The sequence below is a fragment of the Carcharodon carcharias genome, chromosome 1 (assembly GCF_017639515.1).
Source record: "Carcharodon carcharias isolate sCarCar2 chromosome 1, sCarCar2.pri, whole genome shotgun sequence".
Classification (NCBI taxonomy): Eukaryota; Metazoa; Chordata; class Chondrichthyes; order Lamniformes; family Lamnidae; genus Carcharodon; species Carcharodon carcharias.
In genome coordinates this window covers 157,529,047-157,544,643 of record NC_054467.1, presented here as the reverse complement: position 1 = coordinate 157,544,643, position 15,597 = coordinate 157,529,047, and the positions used below count along the sequence as shown (strand labels likewise).

Below are 15,597 nucleotides of genomic sequence, written 5' to 3'. Positions count from 1 at the left end.
GATTTAAAACGTTAAACAGAAGCAAGAAAGAGAAACAAAATCTGCACTATACTTCTCACAGCAATTGTAAGTAGAAGTTCCACTCAAATCATCGAAGTAACTCCCTCATAGCATGCTGCAATTTGGAAGAATTGATCCTTTCCATCCAGCAATAGATGATTGGTCCCATTATATTGAGCGTTCTTTTTCCAAGCAAATGAGATTTTGAGGGAAAAGAAGAGGTGGGTGATCCACTTAAGTACATGTGGGAATAAGGCTTATGGCTTGATTCAAAGTTTTATGGCACCCAATGCCTCAAACTCGAGAAATTTTGATGAATTAATGGACCTGGTGAAGGGCCATTACCAACCAAAGCCCTCAGTAATGATACAAAGGCTCAAGTTTAATTCAAGAATTAGAGCCTTGGGGGAGACCGTTGCAGGCTATGTGGCAAGCTTGAAGCAATTAACAGAGCACAGTGAGTTTGGTACATCCTTAAAGGATATGCTTAGAGATCGTTTAGTGTGCGATTTGAATGAGGACATGATTTAGAAGCGATTGTTATCCAAAACAAATCTGGATTTTAAGAAGAATGCTAGAGTTTGCACTGGCAGTTAGAGATTCGAAAGCCATACAGGCCAAATGGCACTGTCCTCCACATCAGGCCCCAGCTAAAAAGGGAGTGAAAATGTAATAATCTACTGAGAAGCAGGAAACAGCCCCCAACAGCTGGAAAATGAGAAAAAATGGCTTGGCAGCGAAAACAAGGAGTAATATCAATAGAGGTGGAAATAAACAATCTTTTAACAATTGGCACTTTAAAAAAATAGAACGTTTTTATTGTCATAAATCAGTCACATTATGAGACAGTGTAAGAAAAGAATCCAGCAGACTTTCAAACAAAAGAAAAAAAAATGAGATCTACAATGTAGAAGGGCCTGAGGCAACAGATTCAGATATTTATTCGCTGTATAACTTGAAGGTTGTAAGAACAGCACCAATCTATGTAACAGTGAAAGTGAATGGTAGACCTGTTCGAATGGAAGTGGACACAGGAGCTTCCACTTCAGTAATTGGGGAACATATCTTCAAATATCTGAGTAATGGGGAACATCAATTAAATTTGGAAGAAACTACTGCCCAATTAAAAACATACCCAAGTGAAAACATCCGAGTCAAAGGGATAAGTAGTGTAACTGTTAATTATGGGAGCATTTTGTTAAAGCTACCCTCGATGATAGTAGCAGGCAAGGGGCCAAGCCTCTTAGGTCAAAACTGGCTAAAAGAGATCAAGTTGGAATGGGCTGAAATTTTCCAATTGAGAGCAAGTGGGTTACTGGAGCTACTACAAAAGTACACCACAGTCTTCAAGGATGAACTTGGGAAGATCCAGGGGCTGCAGGCAAAAATTCATGTGGATCCAGAGGCCACTCCCTCATTCATGAAGGCAAGACCAGTACCTTATGCATTGAGAGAAAAGGTCCACACCGAATTGGACAGACTAGAAAAACTGGGTGTTATACAACCTGTGCAGTTCTCAGAATGGGCAGCGCCTTTGGTCCCCGTCCTTAAACCTGACCAGAGCGTCCATATTTGTGGAGACTACAAATTGACGGTTAATAAAGTAGCTAAGCTAGACAGGCACTCCATACCAAAAATTGAAGATTTGTATGCCAAGCTGGCAGGTGGAACCACCTACATGAAGTTGGAAATGAGTCATGCTTATCAACAATGAGAGCTAGATAATGCCTATTGGGAATTCATCACAATTAATACCCACAAAGGGTTGTACCAGTACACTCAATTGCCTTTCAGCGTCTCCTCAGCTTGTGCCATCTTCCAGAGAACAATGGAAAGTTTACTGTAGGGACTGCCCTAGGTTGTAGTCTCTTGAGATGATGTTTTGGTGACAGAGTTCACTGAAAAAGAGCACATGGCAAACTTAGAAGAAGCCTTAAAAGGTTTCGTGCAGGCTGGAGTTTGTTTAAAAAAAGAAAAGTGAATGTCCCAAGCAAGGGAGGTAATCTATTTGGGTCACCAAGTAGATTCATAGGGCCTCCGCCCAATTGAGGAGAAAGTGAGACCCATAAGAGAGGCACCTGCACCAAAGAACACCTCAGAGCTCAAATCAGTCCTAGGAGTGATCAATTGCTATGGATGGTTCTTACCAAATTTGTCTACAGAACTAGCACCCCTATATTATCTACTTAAAAAGAACCAACGTTCTTGGAGGTGCCCCAGAAAGAAGCTTTCAAGAAGGTCAAACAATTGTTGCACTTATCCAACCTATTAGTACATTATGCCAGAGGAAAAAATTAGTGTTGACTTGTGATGCATACTCCTATGGAGCGGGAGCAGTGCTCTCCCATCAGATGGATGATGGCACGGAACGGCCAATGGCTATGCATGAAAAACACTCACCAAAGTGGAAAAGGGTTACACACACGTAGAAAAAGAAGGCCTGTCAATCATCTTTGGAGTTAAGAAATTTCATCAGTACGTACATGGCCGCCATTTTACTATCATTTCAGACCACAAGGATTGTTCAGAGAAGACAGGACTATACCAACCATAGCCTCAGCAAGAATACAATGATGGGCTTTATTCCTGGCAGCATACAAGTAGACTTTCATACATAGTCCTGGTAATCAAATTGCAAATGCTGATGCACTTAGCCATTTGTCTATACAAGAAGAGGATGTGGAAGTCCCGGTTCCACAAGGACTTATTTTGTTGTTACATTTCTTAGATTCATCACCAGTATGTGCTCGACAGATCAGAAACTGAACAAATAGGGACCCAGTCCTATCACAAGTATGAGGACAAGTACTTCATGGTTGGTCACAAGAGTATATATCTGACGAAATGAAACCGTACGTTAACAGACGACATGAAATAGCCAGCCAGGATGGTATTGTTAGGGGGAAGAAAGTAAGTAAGAATTTATGGTAAGGGAGAATTTATTGAAAAGGAATGAATTACTTAAAATCTCCAGGCAACCAGGGCTACCAAGCACATTGTCAGTGAAATGTTACCAGATGAACCTTGCACAGCCTTAGGGCTTGCAAACAACAGAAAGGCCTTGGGAGCTGGACTGCAGTCACAGCATTAGCAATAACAACTAAGATTAAGTGTGCTCTTCAACAGATAGGGGAAGAACAGATGGTCCTAGTTTAGGTAGGAGGGAAGGCCTCTGCCTGGGTGAAAAATAGGGACATACTATGCATGTACCTGTTACCAGAGATGTCTGTTTAATGTAAATCTATATGTTGACGAGATCGGAATCTGGAAACTGTTCTTGTAGGTGACCAATAACGTATAAATATGTTGAACACTTGTAATTTAGCAGTGTTCTATCTCAAGCTGCATTGAGATGGTTCTCCGCTTGCAATTGCTCAAAGAAATGATCGTGACCTGTGCCTGAGACTCCTGTGGTCCGATTGTCAAAGTGACCACAACAGTATCTTATTGTAGGGGGCATGAGTGATAGTACTTCCAAAGGGTAGAGACCCAATGCTAATTGAACTGCACAGCTCGCATCCAGGAATATCCTGAATGAAGACCATAGCACATAGCTACCTATGGTGGCCTGGGATGGATGATGAAATAGAGAGTTTAGTGAAGAATTGTGTGCAATGTCAGCAACTGCAAAGTTGCCATCAACAGCTCCAATACACCCTTGGGAATGGCCAGGAAGACCATGGGTGGGGTTACACATTGACTATGTTGTAACTTTCATGGGAACAATGTTGCTGCTCATTGTTGATGCCCACTCAAAATGGATGGACATACATGAGGTGAAATCACTAATGACTTCTGCTACAACTGAGAAGTTATGTCAAAGTTTTGCCATTAACGGACTACCAGAAATAGTAGTTTCTGATAATGGCACGGCATTTATGAGTGCTGAGTTTCAGCATTTATCAGCCTCAACGGTTTCGCTCATGTAAAAATTTCACCGTCCCACCCTTCCTCAAATGGACTGGCTGAAAGGCCGGTTCAAAAATTCAAGGCTGGCATGAAGAAATTAACTGGAGATTCCTTAACAACCAAGCTACCACGCTTTCTTTTCCACTATAGGACCACCCCTCACACAACAAGAGGTGTCATACCTGCAGTATTATTGATGAACCACCATCTCAGGACGAGATTGAGCTTAATAATGCTAAATTTAGGGGGGAAGGTGGAAAGGAGTCAGGAAAGCCTGAAAACCGCACATGACTGGCATAGTCGTGAGAGGAAATTTACTGTGGGAGAGACGAAATGTGTGAAGAACTTTGAAGAAAGACCAAAGTTGTTACCGGGTAAAATAAATGCAGTGACTAGACCTCTATCTTACCACATGGAGGTGGAAAGCTGAGTCATATGGAGACATGTGGATCATCTAAGGAAGAGAGAAACAAATCACCAAGAAATTATTCCACCAGTGTTCACGACTGAATCAACATTTCCTGTTGAGAGAACTCAATCTAGAACAGATGTGTCAGATGTATCTGTTGTTTCTTCAAGAGTGGAGGACACAGATCTGCAGGAGCCCACCGAAGCACCTGATGTTCAGGCAACTCCAGAAAAGGAGGTTCCTGACAAGACATCTGACGTTGTGGAGCTGAAACACTCTACACACGTAGGGAAACCCCCAGAAAAACTGAATTTGTAAATTTCTTATCAGTGTAAATATTTTGCTATTTTGAGAAGATTGTAATTGTAAATATAAAATGTATTTCTGAGTAAAGGGGGAGGGATGTGGTAATCTGATGTGTAATATACTTTTAAGCAGAATGTTATAATGGAAGATCACATGATCTTAGTATCCAAAAGCAGAGTAGCATGGGCTACCTTTGTAGTTAGTAGACTGTGGTTAGTAGTTAGCAGTGGGAGTCGTATATAGAGTTTGAATTGTATGCACATGCTGCTGAGTACCTTTGTAAATAAAGACAGAGTTTCTACCTATGAAGTGTCTGCTACTCAACTCTATCATTAATGCCAAACTGGCCACCCCTTACAACAAGCGTGCGAACAGGATCCAACAAACTGGTGACTAGGATCCAACAAGTATTTAACACATCACTCCAAAAATGTGTAGAATTATAGAACAGTGAGAAGAAATCAACCCTTAAACTAACCTGTAAGTAACTCTTTCGAGTACAAACACGTTTCCATCTGTTTCAGATTAAGTTACGTTGTTTCATTGCCATTGTGAGATTTGAACTCTTGATCTTGGGGTTACAAACCCAGTACCATAACCACTTGGCTATTTAGGCCAAGCCTAACCTGTAAGTAGTTGGTGGTCCTTTTAAATAGCACTAATAAGGGGGTTCTTCTTGTTCTCAATGTGTATTCAGCTGTGTGAGTTTAACAGAGAGTGTTGGCTAGATCATTGAGTGCTAAATGGTGGTGTTGGTGTCAAATCAGTGTTGCTTGCAGATTGACAGCATGATCTCCTCTATTTCCACTAGACATTCACAGTATGCATGTTACCACCTGCTGCAAGAGGGCCTCCATATGCCTCAGAACACAAATGTGCACACATGTTACAGATAATTTGTTGGAACTCTAAGGGCCCTTGTAGACCCCCACTATTGAACTCTATCAAGCCCAATATACTTGAATCCAGTCTGTGGTAATTTGTCATTTTTTTAATCCTATTGCTTTTAATGGACAAGCAGCTTGTACAATTCCTGTATGACTGGCCTATAATTGCAAAAAAATTAGAATTATAGTATCATTGAACGGTTACAGCACAGAAGGACGTCATTTATCCCATTGTGTTCATGCCGGTTCTTTGCAACAGCAATTCACATAGTGCCACTCCCCTGCCTTGTCCCCATTGATTTTGTTAACATTAAAATTGAACATCAAAAATATACTTTAAAATCAAAAACTCAAGACTTAAAATTATCAAGGATATGTTGCCTAGATTTCAGCATGCTTTCTTCTGAAATAAGAGTGTGAAGTAATTACTGTTGTATGAATACCTGATTAAGAAAATATTAGTATCTGCAGCTGTTATCTATGAAGGAATTTATTTGATAATCTTGTGTATTTTCATTTAGAGCTAACAACTGATAATATAAATGGAATCAGGGTTTCTCTGTTTCTGAGTAGGAACAAAAAATAATTTATGTATGCTGATGAATCACCTATTTTATTGTAGTGTCATTAAGTTGCAATACATGATTTCATTTTTTACTGATTGTATATACTTCTAATTTTATAGTCTCAGTAAATAGGACTTTGAGTAAGTTTTCAGTGCTCAATAAGAAATTCAGCAATCCCAGCAGTTAAATTGGGATCGTGGCCATTGTTGAAAGTTTACTGTGAGTTTGTTGGGTTGGAGAAATGGTTCACTGAAGGGATTGCAGATGGCAGGTCCCAACACCATTAGGGATGCCTGCCAGGGGAACACCTGAGAGAGTTTGGTGGGTGACTTGCTTGAAACATATAAGATCCTAAGGGGTCTTGACAGGGTGGTTGTGGAGGGGATGTTTCCTCTCGTGGAAAAATCTAGTACTAGGGGTCACTGTTTAAAAATAAGGGGTCACCCATTTAAAACAGAGATGAGGCGAAATATTTTTCACGCAGAGGGTTGTGAGTTTTTGGAACTCTTCCTGAAAAGGTGGTGGAAGCAGAGACTTTGAATATTTTTAAGGCAGAAATTGATAGATTCTCAGTAAGCAAGCGGGTGATAGGTTATCGGCGGTAGGTGGGTTGCAGATTTCAAATTACTATCTGATCAGCCATGGTCTGATTAAATGGTGGAGCAGGCTCGAGGAGCTTAATGGCTTACTCTTGCTCTTTGTTCGTATGTTATTATTGCCACAATAAAGGTGCATTTTAGCTTTTTGATAGCAGACCTATGTATGTCATAGAACTATGATTTGAATGTTAATTAAGACCTGTGAGGAGAAACAGACAGACATTTCTCCTGCACACCAGTAAGCCCTTGTAAAAAGAACAGCAGCCAGAGTGTCAGCATTACTGGAGCAGTAATGTTTATTGAGCCCATTTTGAGGTTGCAACCACACCCAATAATGCTAATTTTGGCAAGTTAAGATTGCTACTAGATTCCCCTGCTGCCTCTTGTTTTAAAAGGGCTAATGTAAAAGTTATTGAAAAAATACCCAGCTATGCAGTTTTTGGGCTCAATGTTACGTGAATCTGGAGTTGGTGAGCTGCAACAGCATGGGCAATAAATGCTGATCTAGCCAGTGACACCCACATCCCATGAAAGAATAATAATAAAAAATGGGGTGCTTGCAGCCCTCCAGCCATATGGCAATGGGACCAGGCCTTCAACATAGCTCCATCAGCTGCGCCATCAGGTGGCTGGCCAGCACAATCCACCAGCTAATCATCCAATAGTTAAAATCTAGCCCTTATCCCCAACCATTTGCTGCCAATCATTCCAAGACAGCTGCTAACGTCAACACTTAACTGTGGCTTTCAAACCCATGTTCTTCACTTAGTCGTTTGAAGGACAACAAAAATAATTGCATACTTCAAACTGTGGGGGGGGGGGGGGGTCCAGAGCAACATCAGCTGCTTGCATTGCCGACTTGAAATTTCATTCTGCATGGGAACGTCACCTTCATAGGGCCTTTAACTGAAAATAGTTGGCCTCAATTGGCTACCTGCCGCTTCCTGGCGGGTATCTGATCCAACCCTGAGCTGCCCTCATTCAAAGTAGCTCAGTGCAGGATTGTGTCAGTGCACTGGCACAGGGACCAGTGGCACCAAATCGTGTGCCTGCTCGCATCTGATCCAGACCTCGACCCTTTTGAAAATCCAGCCCCAAGAGTCTTATTATGAAATATAGCAAAAACAAAGTCTTAGAGTTTCATATGTGATGCAACAACTTGCATAATACAGTTCAGGTAGTTTGATTTTATTAAATGAGTGCGCACGTAACTATTTCAATCTTAAGTTAATATTTTGTCATAACATATATGGCTGTTTGGTCCTTGAATTATGATTTCCCTTATGTTTCTCTCACAGGTCCAGAAGGTGCAGTGTTTGAACAATCAGTGGAAACACCTCACATCAGAGCTGAGTCATCACAAGAACTCAAGTATGTAAATGACTTGGAAGTTTAGCAATCTTTGATTTGACTTTGTGCTTCTAGTTTAAATCTTTATTTCACGTACAGCTGATTTACAGAGCAGTCAGGATGAGCATTTGGGTAGCCTTTGTGAGAATGAGAACTTTACAATCATGGGTTTAAAACTTCAGATCCTCTGATTCCAAAATTCAATTTTGATGTTTTAGAGGCTGAATAGGAAGATTGCTCAGTACCCTATCAGAGACTCAAATAATACTGCACAGTAACAAATGTATCTGCCCTGAATGACTGCCAGAAATTGGATGAAATCTAGCAAGTTCAAACCCATGAATGTAAAAAAATGCTACCTCTACCCAGCTTATACAAACCCTTCCAAATTCATGACCTCTACCACCTAGAACAAAGAATGCAGCTGGTGCATGGGAAAAACACCACCTGAAATTTCCCCTCCGAGTCACACACCAGCTTGACAATATATTGCCATTTCTTCATTGTTGCCAGGTTAAAATCTGAAACCCCAGATTCAACTGCCTCCAAGTTGAAACAGCTTCTATGGGAGTACCCATGCCACATGGACTGCAGCAGTTCAAGAAGGTGGCTTACCATCACCTTCTCAAGGGCAATTAGAGGTGGCTAATAAGTGATACCCACATCCCATGAATGAATGAAAAAAAACAAAATTGAGAAAATAAAATACTTTGCACGTTCAGGTGGAGATTGTGACCATTTTGCACAGAAATAAACACTTCTTTGCACAGATCAAAACGATCTATTAAGTTAACAAACTCTGATACACAAAAGGAAGGTTATCTTGGAAGATGCAGAATATATAAAACAATGGACGACTGAAAAGAGAACATAATCTAGGGACGGCAATGACATTTAAAACCAACACAAGCTTTGATTTGACAACTCACAGGGCTGAATTTTCAGGTACTGCCAAGGAAGGGAATGGAGGTGAGCTGGGCACAAAAACACTGGCACCAGACAGTGTGCCGGTTTCCTGACCCTCTTCATAGCATAGAGGAGAATTTTCGGCTTGCCGAAGCTTAAAATGACATAGGGGGACGTCAGGCGTACGTCCCGACATCACCGCGCATCATTTAGATTTTCAGTTCGGCGGGCGCACAGCCAAGTCAGCTGCGCGCCCGCCGGACTGTCAAAGGTCTTTAAGGCCATTTAACTTTCAATTCAGATAATTAGTGGAGCTGCCCGTCCAACCTTAAGGTTGACGGGCAGGCGAACAGCCCAGATGGCCTTTGCACTTTTCATGGAACCTCATCCACGGGCGGGATGAGGTTACATGAGTGATTTTAAATTTTCACAAAAAATTTCAATAAAATTAATGCACATGTCCCAGCTCATATGACAGTTTCACATGAGGGGACATGTCATGAAAACATTTCTGCCATTTTATTAAGCTTTTTACACTTTAAACTTATTTCCTTGAGGCAGGGATTTCTGCGCTCTTTGGCTCAGGGAACCCCACCACCCCCTCCCCCCGCCCGCACAGGGAGCACATAGCGCTTCCGGGTGTACGTCACGCTGGGCGGGCCTTACTTGGGCTGCCCACGTAAATGGCAGTGCGTACCCGAATGGGGGCATCGATCGGGTCCGCGCCCGCCCACACCCGCCCACGTCCGTCCCTGCACAACTCCCCCGATGGGGAGAAAATTCTCCCCATAGCGCTGGCCACTTTTACCAAAGCAGGTTTGGGCCGACAGGGCCACCTGCCCCCTGTTTTCCAGTCGGCCTCCAGTTTTCCGATGTGATGGCAGGCACCCAGCGGCAGGTTGGGGTGCCTAATCTCCAGACAAGTCTACAGGCCCTCCTTGTCTGCTTGTTTGCGGTTGCAACTAAAGGCTTCCATGTAGAGGGATTCTACCCAGTCACCCATGCCGCCCCGGCCCTGATCTGTCACCACCCCAACAATGATGAGCTTGCTGCTGTATCTGTTTTTTTTAAATTTAAAGTTTTACAAAGGTTGTTGAGAGGTCATCTCCATTTTGAAGTACTCTCTCAGTTACTTACCTTCTTCTACATCCTGCTGTTCCTCTTAATCTGAAAGGCCTCAGATTGGCCCTCCAGCTTCAAAAATCTGCCAGCTACCGTGAATTGGGCAGGGACCCTATATCCAAACCTATTAAAGAGGCACCTCCATGAAAATCCCAGAGTGACTGTTTCCCCTCAGGGGCAGGTTCAGGTACTGCAAACAGTACCAACCCCTGTTTCATGCTCTGGACAGAAAATCCTGCCCATGGTGTCACTCTTCAATATTTATTCTTTACACATTTACCATTGTTGTACCGTGCTGCTTGAGATACACAAATAACACATAACATTATGGAATGACGGTATACTGCAACCTTTTAAATTGGGTTCTGACAACATATAAAATATTTCATAATTGGAACAGATGCGACGGAGATGAAGGAACTGGGAGAATGGGATGGAATCTTTAAAGGAAGCGGGGTATGAGGTGCTGTCGTCGAGGTAGCTGTGGGAGTCAGTCGGCTTGTAGTGATTATTGGTGGACAGTCTATCACCAGTAATTGAGACAGAGGGATCAAGGAAGGGAAGGGACATGTCAGTGATGGACCATATGAAGGTGATGGAGGAAATTGGAAGCAAAATTGATAAATTTTTCCATGCCCAGACAAAAGCACGAAGTGGTGCTGAAACAGTCATCAATGTACCAAAAAAAAGAATTGTGGGAGGGGGCCTGAGTAGGACTGGAACAGGAAATGTTCCACATACGCCATAAAGAGACAGGCATAACTGGGGCCCATGCGGGTAACCATTGCCACACCTTTTATTTGGAGAAAGTGAGACAAGTTTAAGGAGAAATTGTTCAGTGAGATAACAAGTTCAGCCAGGCAGAGGAGCGTGATGGTGGATGGGGATTGTTTGGGCTTCTGTTCAAGGAAGATGCAGAGAGCCCTTAGACCATCCTAGTGGGGGATGGAGGTGTATAGGGATTGGACATCCATAGTGAGGAGGAGGTGGTTAGGGCCAGGAATTGGAAATTGTTGATATGAGCCTTGGTGAATTCCTGCAATGCATCTTTGTAGATGGTACACACTGCTGCTACTGTGCGTCGGTGGTGGATGGAGTGAATGTTTGTGAATGTGGTGCCAATCAAGTGAGTCCGCAAGGCAAGAAAGAATAAGACCTGCCACTTCACCTGCCATTTCACCAGTATTACTGATGAAAAGTTCAGTAATCCGTCTATGAAAGGCATAACAGTTTCTGCAAAGGCTCAGCAGACAATTAATAAAGGATGAAACAAAATCAGAAAATGCTTGAAAAACTCAACAGGTCTAACAGCATCTGTGGAGAGAAATAAAACAGAGTTAATGTTTTGAATCTGTATGACTTCTTCAGAGCTAGAGTCATATGGACTCGAAGCATTAACTGTATTTTTTTTCTCCACAGATGCTGTTCAACCTGCTGAGCGTTTCCAGCATTTTCTGTTTTTGTTTCAGATTTCCAGCATCCACAGTATTTTATTTTTTTCTGTATTCATAAAGGATGTTTTTCTCGCCACATTCCACTGGGCCACTGCTAGGAGCATGTCCTCTCAACATTCTGTAAAAGCAATAAGCATGGAAATAGGTCATGGATAATTTGAGCACTGTATTTGTCACTGCGAAGACTTGGTAGGAGGTGTCAAACGGAACAGAATCAAAGAGCCCCAGGTAAGACAATAATATTATGTAAAATGGTAGCTTAGGACAAATATGTCGATGTAGAAGAGTATTCCTTGTGCTCCAGTGCAGTGTTGCCACAGTGACTGCAGCATGACTGGTGGAAGCCTGCTGGCTTTCAGAGGTGGAAACTACAGATGGCCTTGTCGGATGACCTTGAACAGTTCCTTTATATTGGAAAGTTGCTCATGATTTTTAACAAAAGTGAGAGACGGAAACTAAAGAATTTTAAACAGTTAGCCTAACATCTGTTGTCAGGGAATTACTGGAGCCTATAATTCAGGATGAGTTACTGATAACTCAGATAAGAACATTTTCAGCTGATCAGAAAGAGCTAGCATGGATTCATAAAGGATAGGTCATGGAACAGGCTCACGAGGCTAAATAACCTACCCCTGTTCCTCTGCTCCTAGAACACCTGGCTTTGGACTGTGCTTTCTTTGCTTGGGTGGCAGCAGATTTGGCTGGCTGGTTGATGGGCAGCAGCAAGAGCACTGATGTGGTGGAAGTGGTGGGAGGACAAATGCTGTCATTCTGAGAGAACAGCAGGTTTGCTTCAAGCTATGGCCATTCATCTGGGGTGGTGCCTCTGCAAACTTAGCAGTGTGTTGGGGAACAGATTGTTGGACTGCTGTGAGATCTTGCAAACCCCTTTGAACACTAGTGTTTGCAGCAGGTAAGGTGGCAGCAGGCTGAGCCTTCTTGGCAGCAAGCCAAGCTTGCGTGAAAATGGCTTAAGCCTGAATGGCATCAAACTGATATTGCTTATCAGAAGTTTTAGCTTCCAATCTAGAAGCTATATATTGGTTGACTATTGCTTGTTCTGCCAAAGAAACTGAGACTGTGGTAATCAAATGCTGCATCATGAATGGGTCCACAAGTGTTCTTATGGAGTTGGCTGCTGTTTTAATGCGGTAAGGGTTGGGCTCCGAGCTCTGCACAAAATCCTATGCTTAATTAGTGCCAGACTCCTTCAGATTGACCGCAGCCCTTCTGGCAGGCCTGCCAATGCACCAAACGTTTCAGCCTGTATATCTATCAGCTTCTGTATACCACCCATTGAGCTCCTCATCTTTGTCCTTGGCAGTAGAGCATGTGTGCAGCCTTGCCTTCTGGGTAGCTATCACCTGTGTTACCCTTGTCCCCTGCCCTGACAGCAACCCACTCATGCCCAAGGAAAGGTCCCAACTCTAAGTTATCCTCTAAAGAATGAGCTGTGTCAGTATCTGAGTTGGTATCTGTATGTGTGAGAGTGGGGTTCCATCATATCCGTGTCGCCCTGCTTTTCCACCTCATCTTCCCCCTTCGCCATTGCCTGGCTAGGTTGCAGGTTTTGGCCATCTGAAAGGAGAAAGGCACAAGATTAGGGTTGCAGTGAGGGAAGGGGCAGAAAGCAAGAGGGGCGTGCTTACACAATCTGCAGCTTGGAAATCAGAACTGAATGTGGGGTGAGGAAAAAATGGGATCTGAGAAGGAGAATTAGGTATGAGCATGCCATCATCTTTGATTGTTTTAGCCCCGCCCTTGTCCAAAGCCTCACACGGCTGCTCCTGTAGGCCATCATTTCCTGCATTACAGTAAGGACTTGCAGCCTGGCCCCCATCTGTTAGGTACAGCTGTAGGTCCTGGAGCTAGACTCCTGACGCTAATCTGGCATGCAGCCACTCACTAGCACAATTGGTGTTGGGCCGAACTACCATGTTTAAAAGAGCAAGCAGCACCAAGTTTAAGTGCTGCCTGCATCAGAAGCAACAGGCATGAGTTGATCGAGCATTGTAAATCCCGCATCCATTTTGGCCTTTATATCCGTGAATAATTAACACAATACTATTTTTAAAAATTGCAAAAACGAATTAAACAAACGGCAAAATATCTATCAACAAAACAGATGGAGCTTAGTCAAGAGAGACTAAGATGTTCAAAATATATTTTAAGGCGCCTGTATCTAAAAAAAAATGTACAATGTTGATTAATGTGTTAAGCTTTTATTAAAAGAATATTGCAGGCTTTATTGCACAGATACCCTCAAACCACAGAGTTCTACTGCAAGAAAGTGAAAAGTAAATTTTGTAAGAGTAAGAAAGTATGTTTCTCATATCGGCATCTAAAATCATGTTTCATCTTAACCTGCCTCTAGCATCGTTCATCCTTATTACAAACCTACTCAGAGCACGGAGGTTAATGCTGTTTTATTTTCCACCTTATTTCACATGGTTTTAATAATTAAATGGTATCTCAAGTTTATCCCTGATATATAAAACTATAATCCTTATAAGACATCAATAATTCTTAAGGTAAAGCCAAAGGATTATCATGGGACTCAAAGAGCTTCTTAGAAATGCAACCTGTATAATGAAGGTTGTAGTAACTGTATGCAGAATTAATGAAAATGAAGGAATCCTGGTATTATTTTGTATATGTGTGTATTTAATTACCTGTGAACTAACTGCAACCTTTAAAAGCTGTTGTTAAGGATCTCGTCCACAGGCTTACCAGCTTTGTAGCAGACCATAAGTATGGATGAGTAAGGCCACTCAGCCCAATTTAGCTCATCTCTGTTCAGAGTAATATAAACTTTCCTATCACAGAATCCAACTACTTCTTAAATGATTCCAGGGTTTCCAAATGAACTGCCTTACCTGGAAATCCATTCCAAGTATCTATCACCCTTAGGATGAAAAGCAACTTGCTGACCTCATTCCTAAATCTTCCTTTCTCCAGTTTGAATCTGTGCCCCTTCTCTTCCTCTCTTGGTTTCACTTAGATTATTGTTTTTAATTTTGCTATGCTGCTTTCTCTGTACCAATTCCATGGCTTAACTGAATCTTCAGTGACACAGTGATCAAAACTAGTTCCAAGATATGGACTGACCGAAGCAGTAGAACAAACCATTCTCCAACTCGATCTCCTTGTCACCTCAAATTGAGAGAATTCACTCCTGGTGCAGTGTCATTCCTAATGGGAGGTCAGATTAGAGAATCTTGCACAGAAGTCAGTATGCCTGATTTGCTATCTTCCCAATTCTGAGATGGTTGCTCACCTTTGCTTTCTGATTGTGGTTCCACAGTAATTGGTCATCATTCGCACTTGAGATTACCTACCTATACCGTGATGTTTAATTCCAACTTTATGACATCCTTTTTGTTTCTCTTCCTGAAAAGTCAGAAAATGAAAGGGAACTGCAGTTGTAACACTTGCATTCACAGCCAGGATATGAAGACAGAAATAGGAAAAGAAATAGGCCATTTTAACCATTGAGCCTATTCCACTATTCTATGAGATTGAGGATGATCGGTACTTCAACTTCCACTTACCCTCTTTTGCTCTACATCCCTGATACTCTTACCTTAATAAAACACTGACAATCTCCATCTTGAGAATTTCAATTGGCCCAACATCATGGCCTTTTGAGGGGAGAGAGCTTCGGATTCCTTTTTTACATGAAAAAACTGCTCCTTGGTTTCACTCCCATGGCCCAACTCGACTTATAAGATTGTGCCTCTTGTTAGATTTCCCCACCAAAAGAAATTGTTTATCTGTACCTACCCCATCAAATCCCTTTTGACCATTTTAAGGGAAAGAAAATGAGAAGAAACAGGAGACTAAAAAAATAGGAAAATGAGAGAGAAACAAAGAAAATAAGGAAAGATGAAAAAAAAAGAGGGTGAAAGGCTAGTTTTAACTTTTGGTAGTGACAGACAGTGGGTGGCAATGAATTGACTGCCCGCGATTAATCAACACAATTGAATGGAAAAAGAAGTCAGGCAGACACTGAGCCATTGTTCCTGTGTGCACCATTGCCTGTTTTCCAACACTGCTGAAACTGAAAATCAACTCCAAAGAAAGTAGGCC

General features: G+C 42.2%; 1 protein-coding gene across 1 annotated transcript in view; it reads left to right on the top strand.

Annotated features, from left to right (window-relative positions):
• The window catches only part of LOC121275607 (zeta-sarcoglycan-like), a 729,694-nt gene that overhangs the window by 548,408 nt on the left and 165,689 nt on the right, over positions 1-15,597 (top strand). The window contains exon 5 of the mRNA XM_041183079.1: positions 7,975-8,047. Coding sequence (XP_041039013.1) covers positions 7,975-8,047 — 73 coding nt within the window. The remainder of the gene's footprint in view (positions 1-7,974; positions 8,048-15,597) is intronic.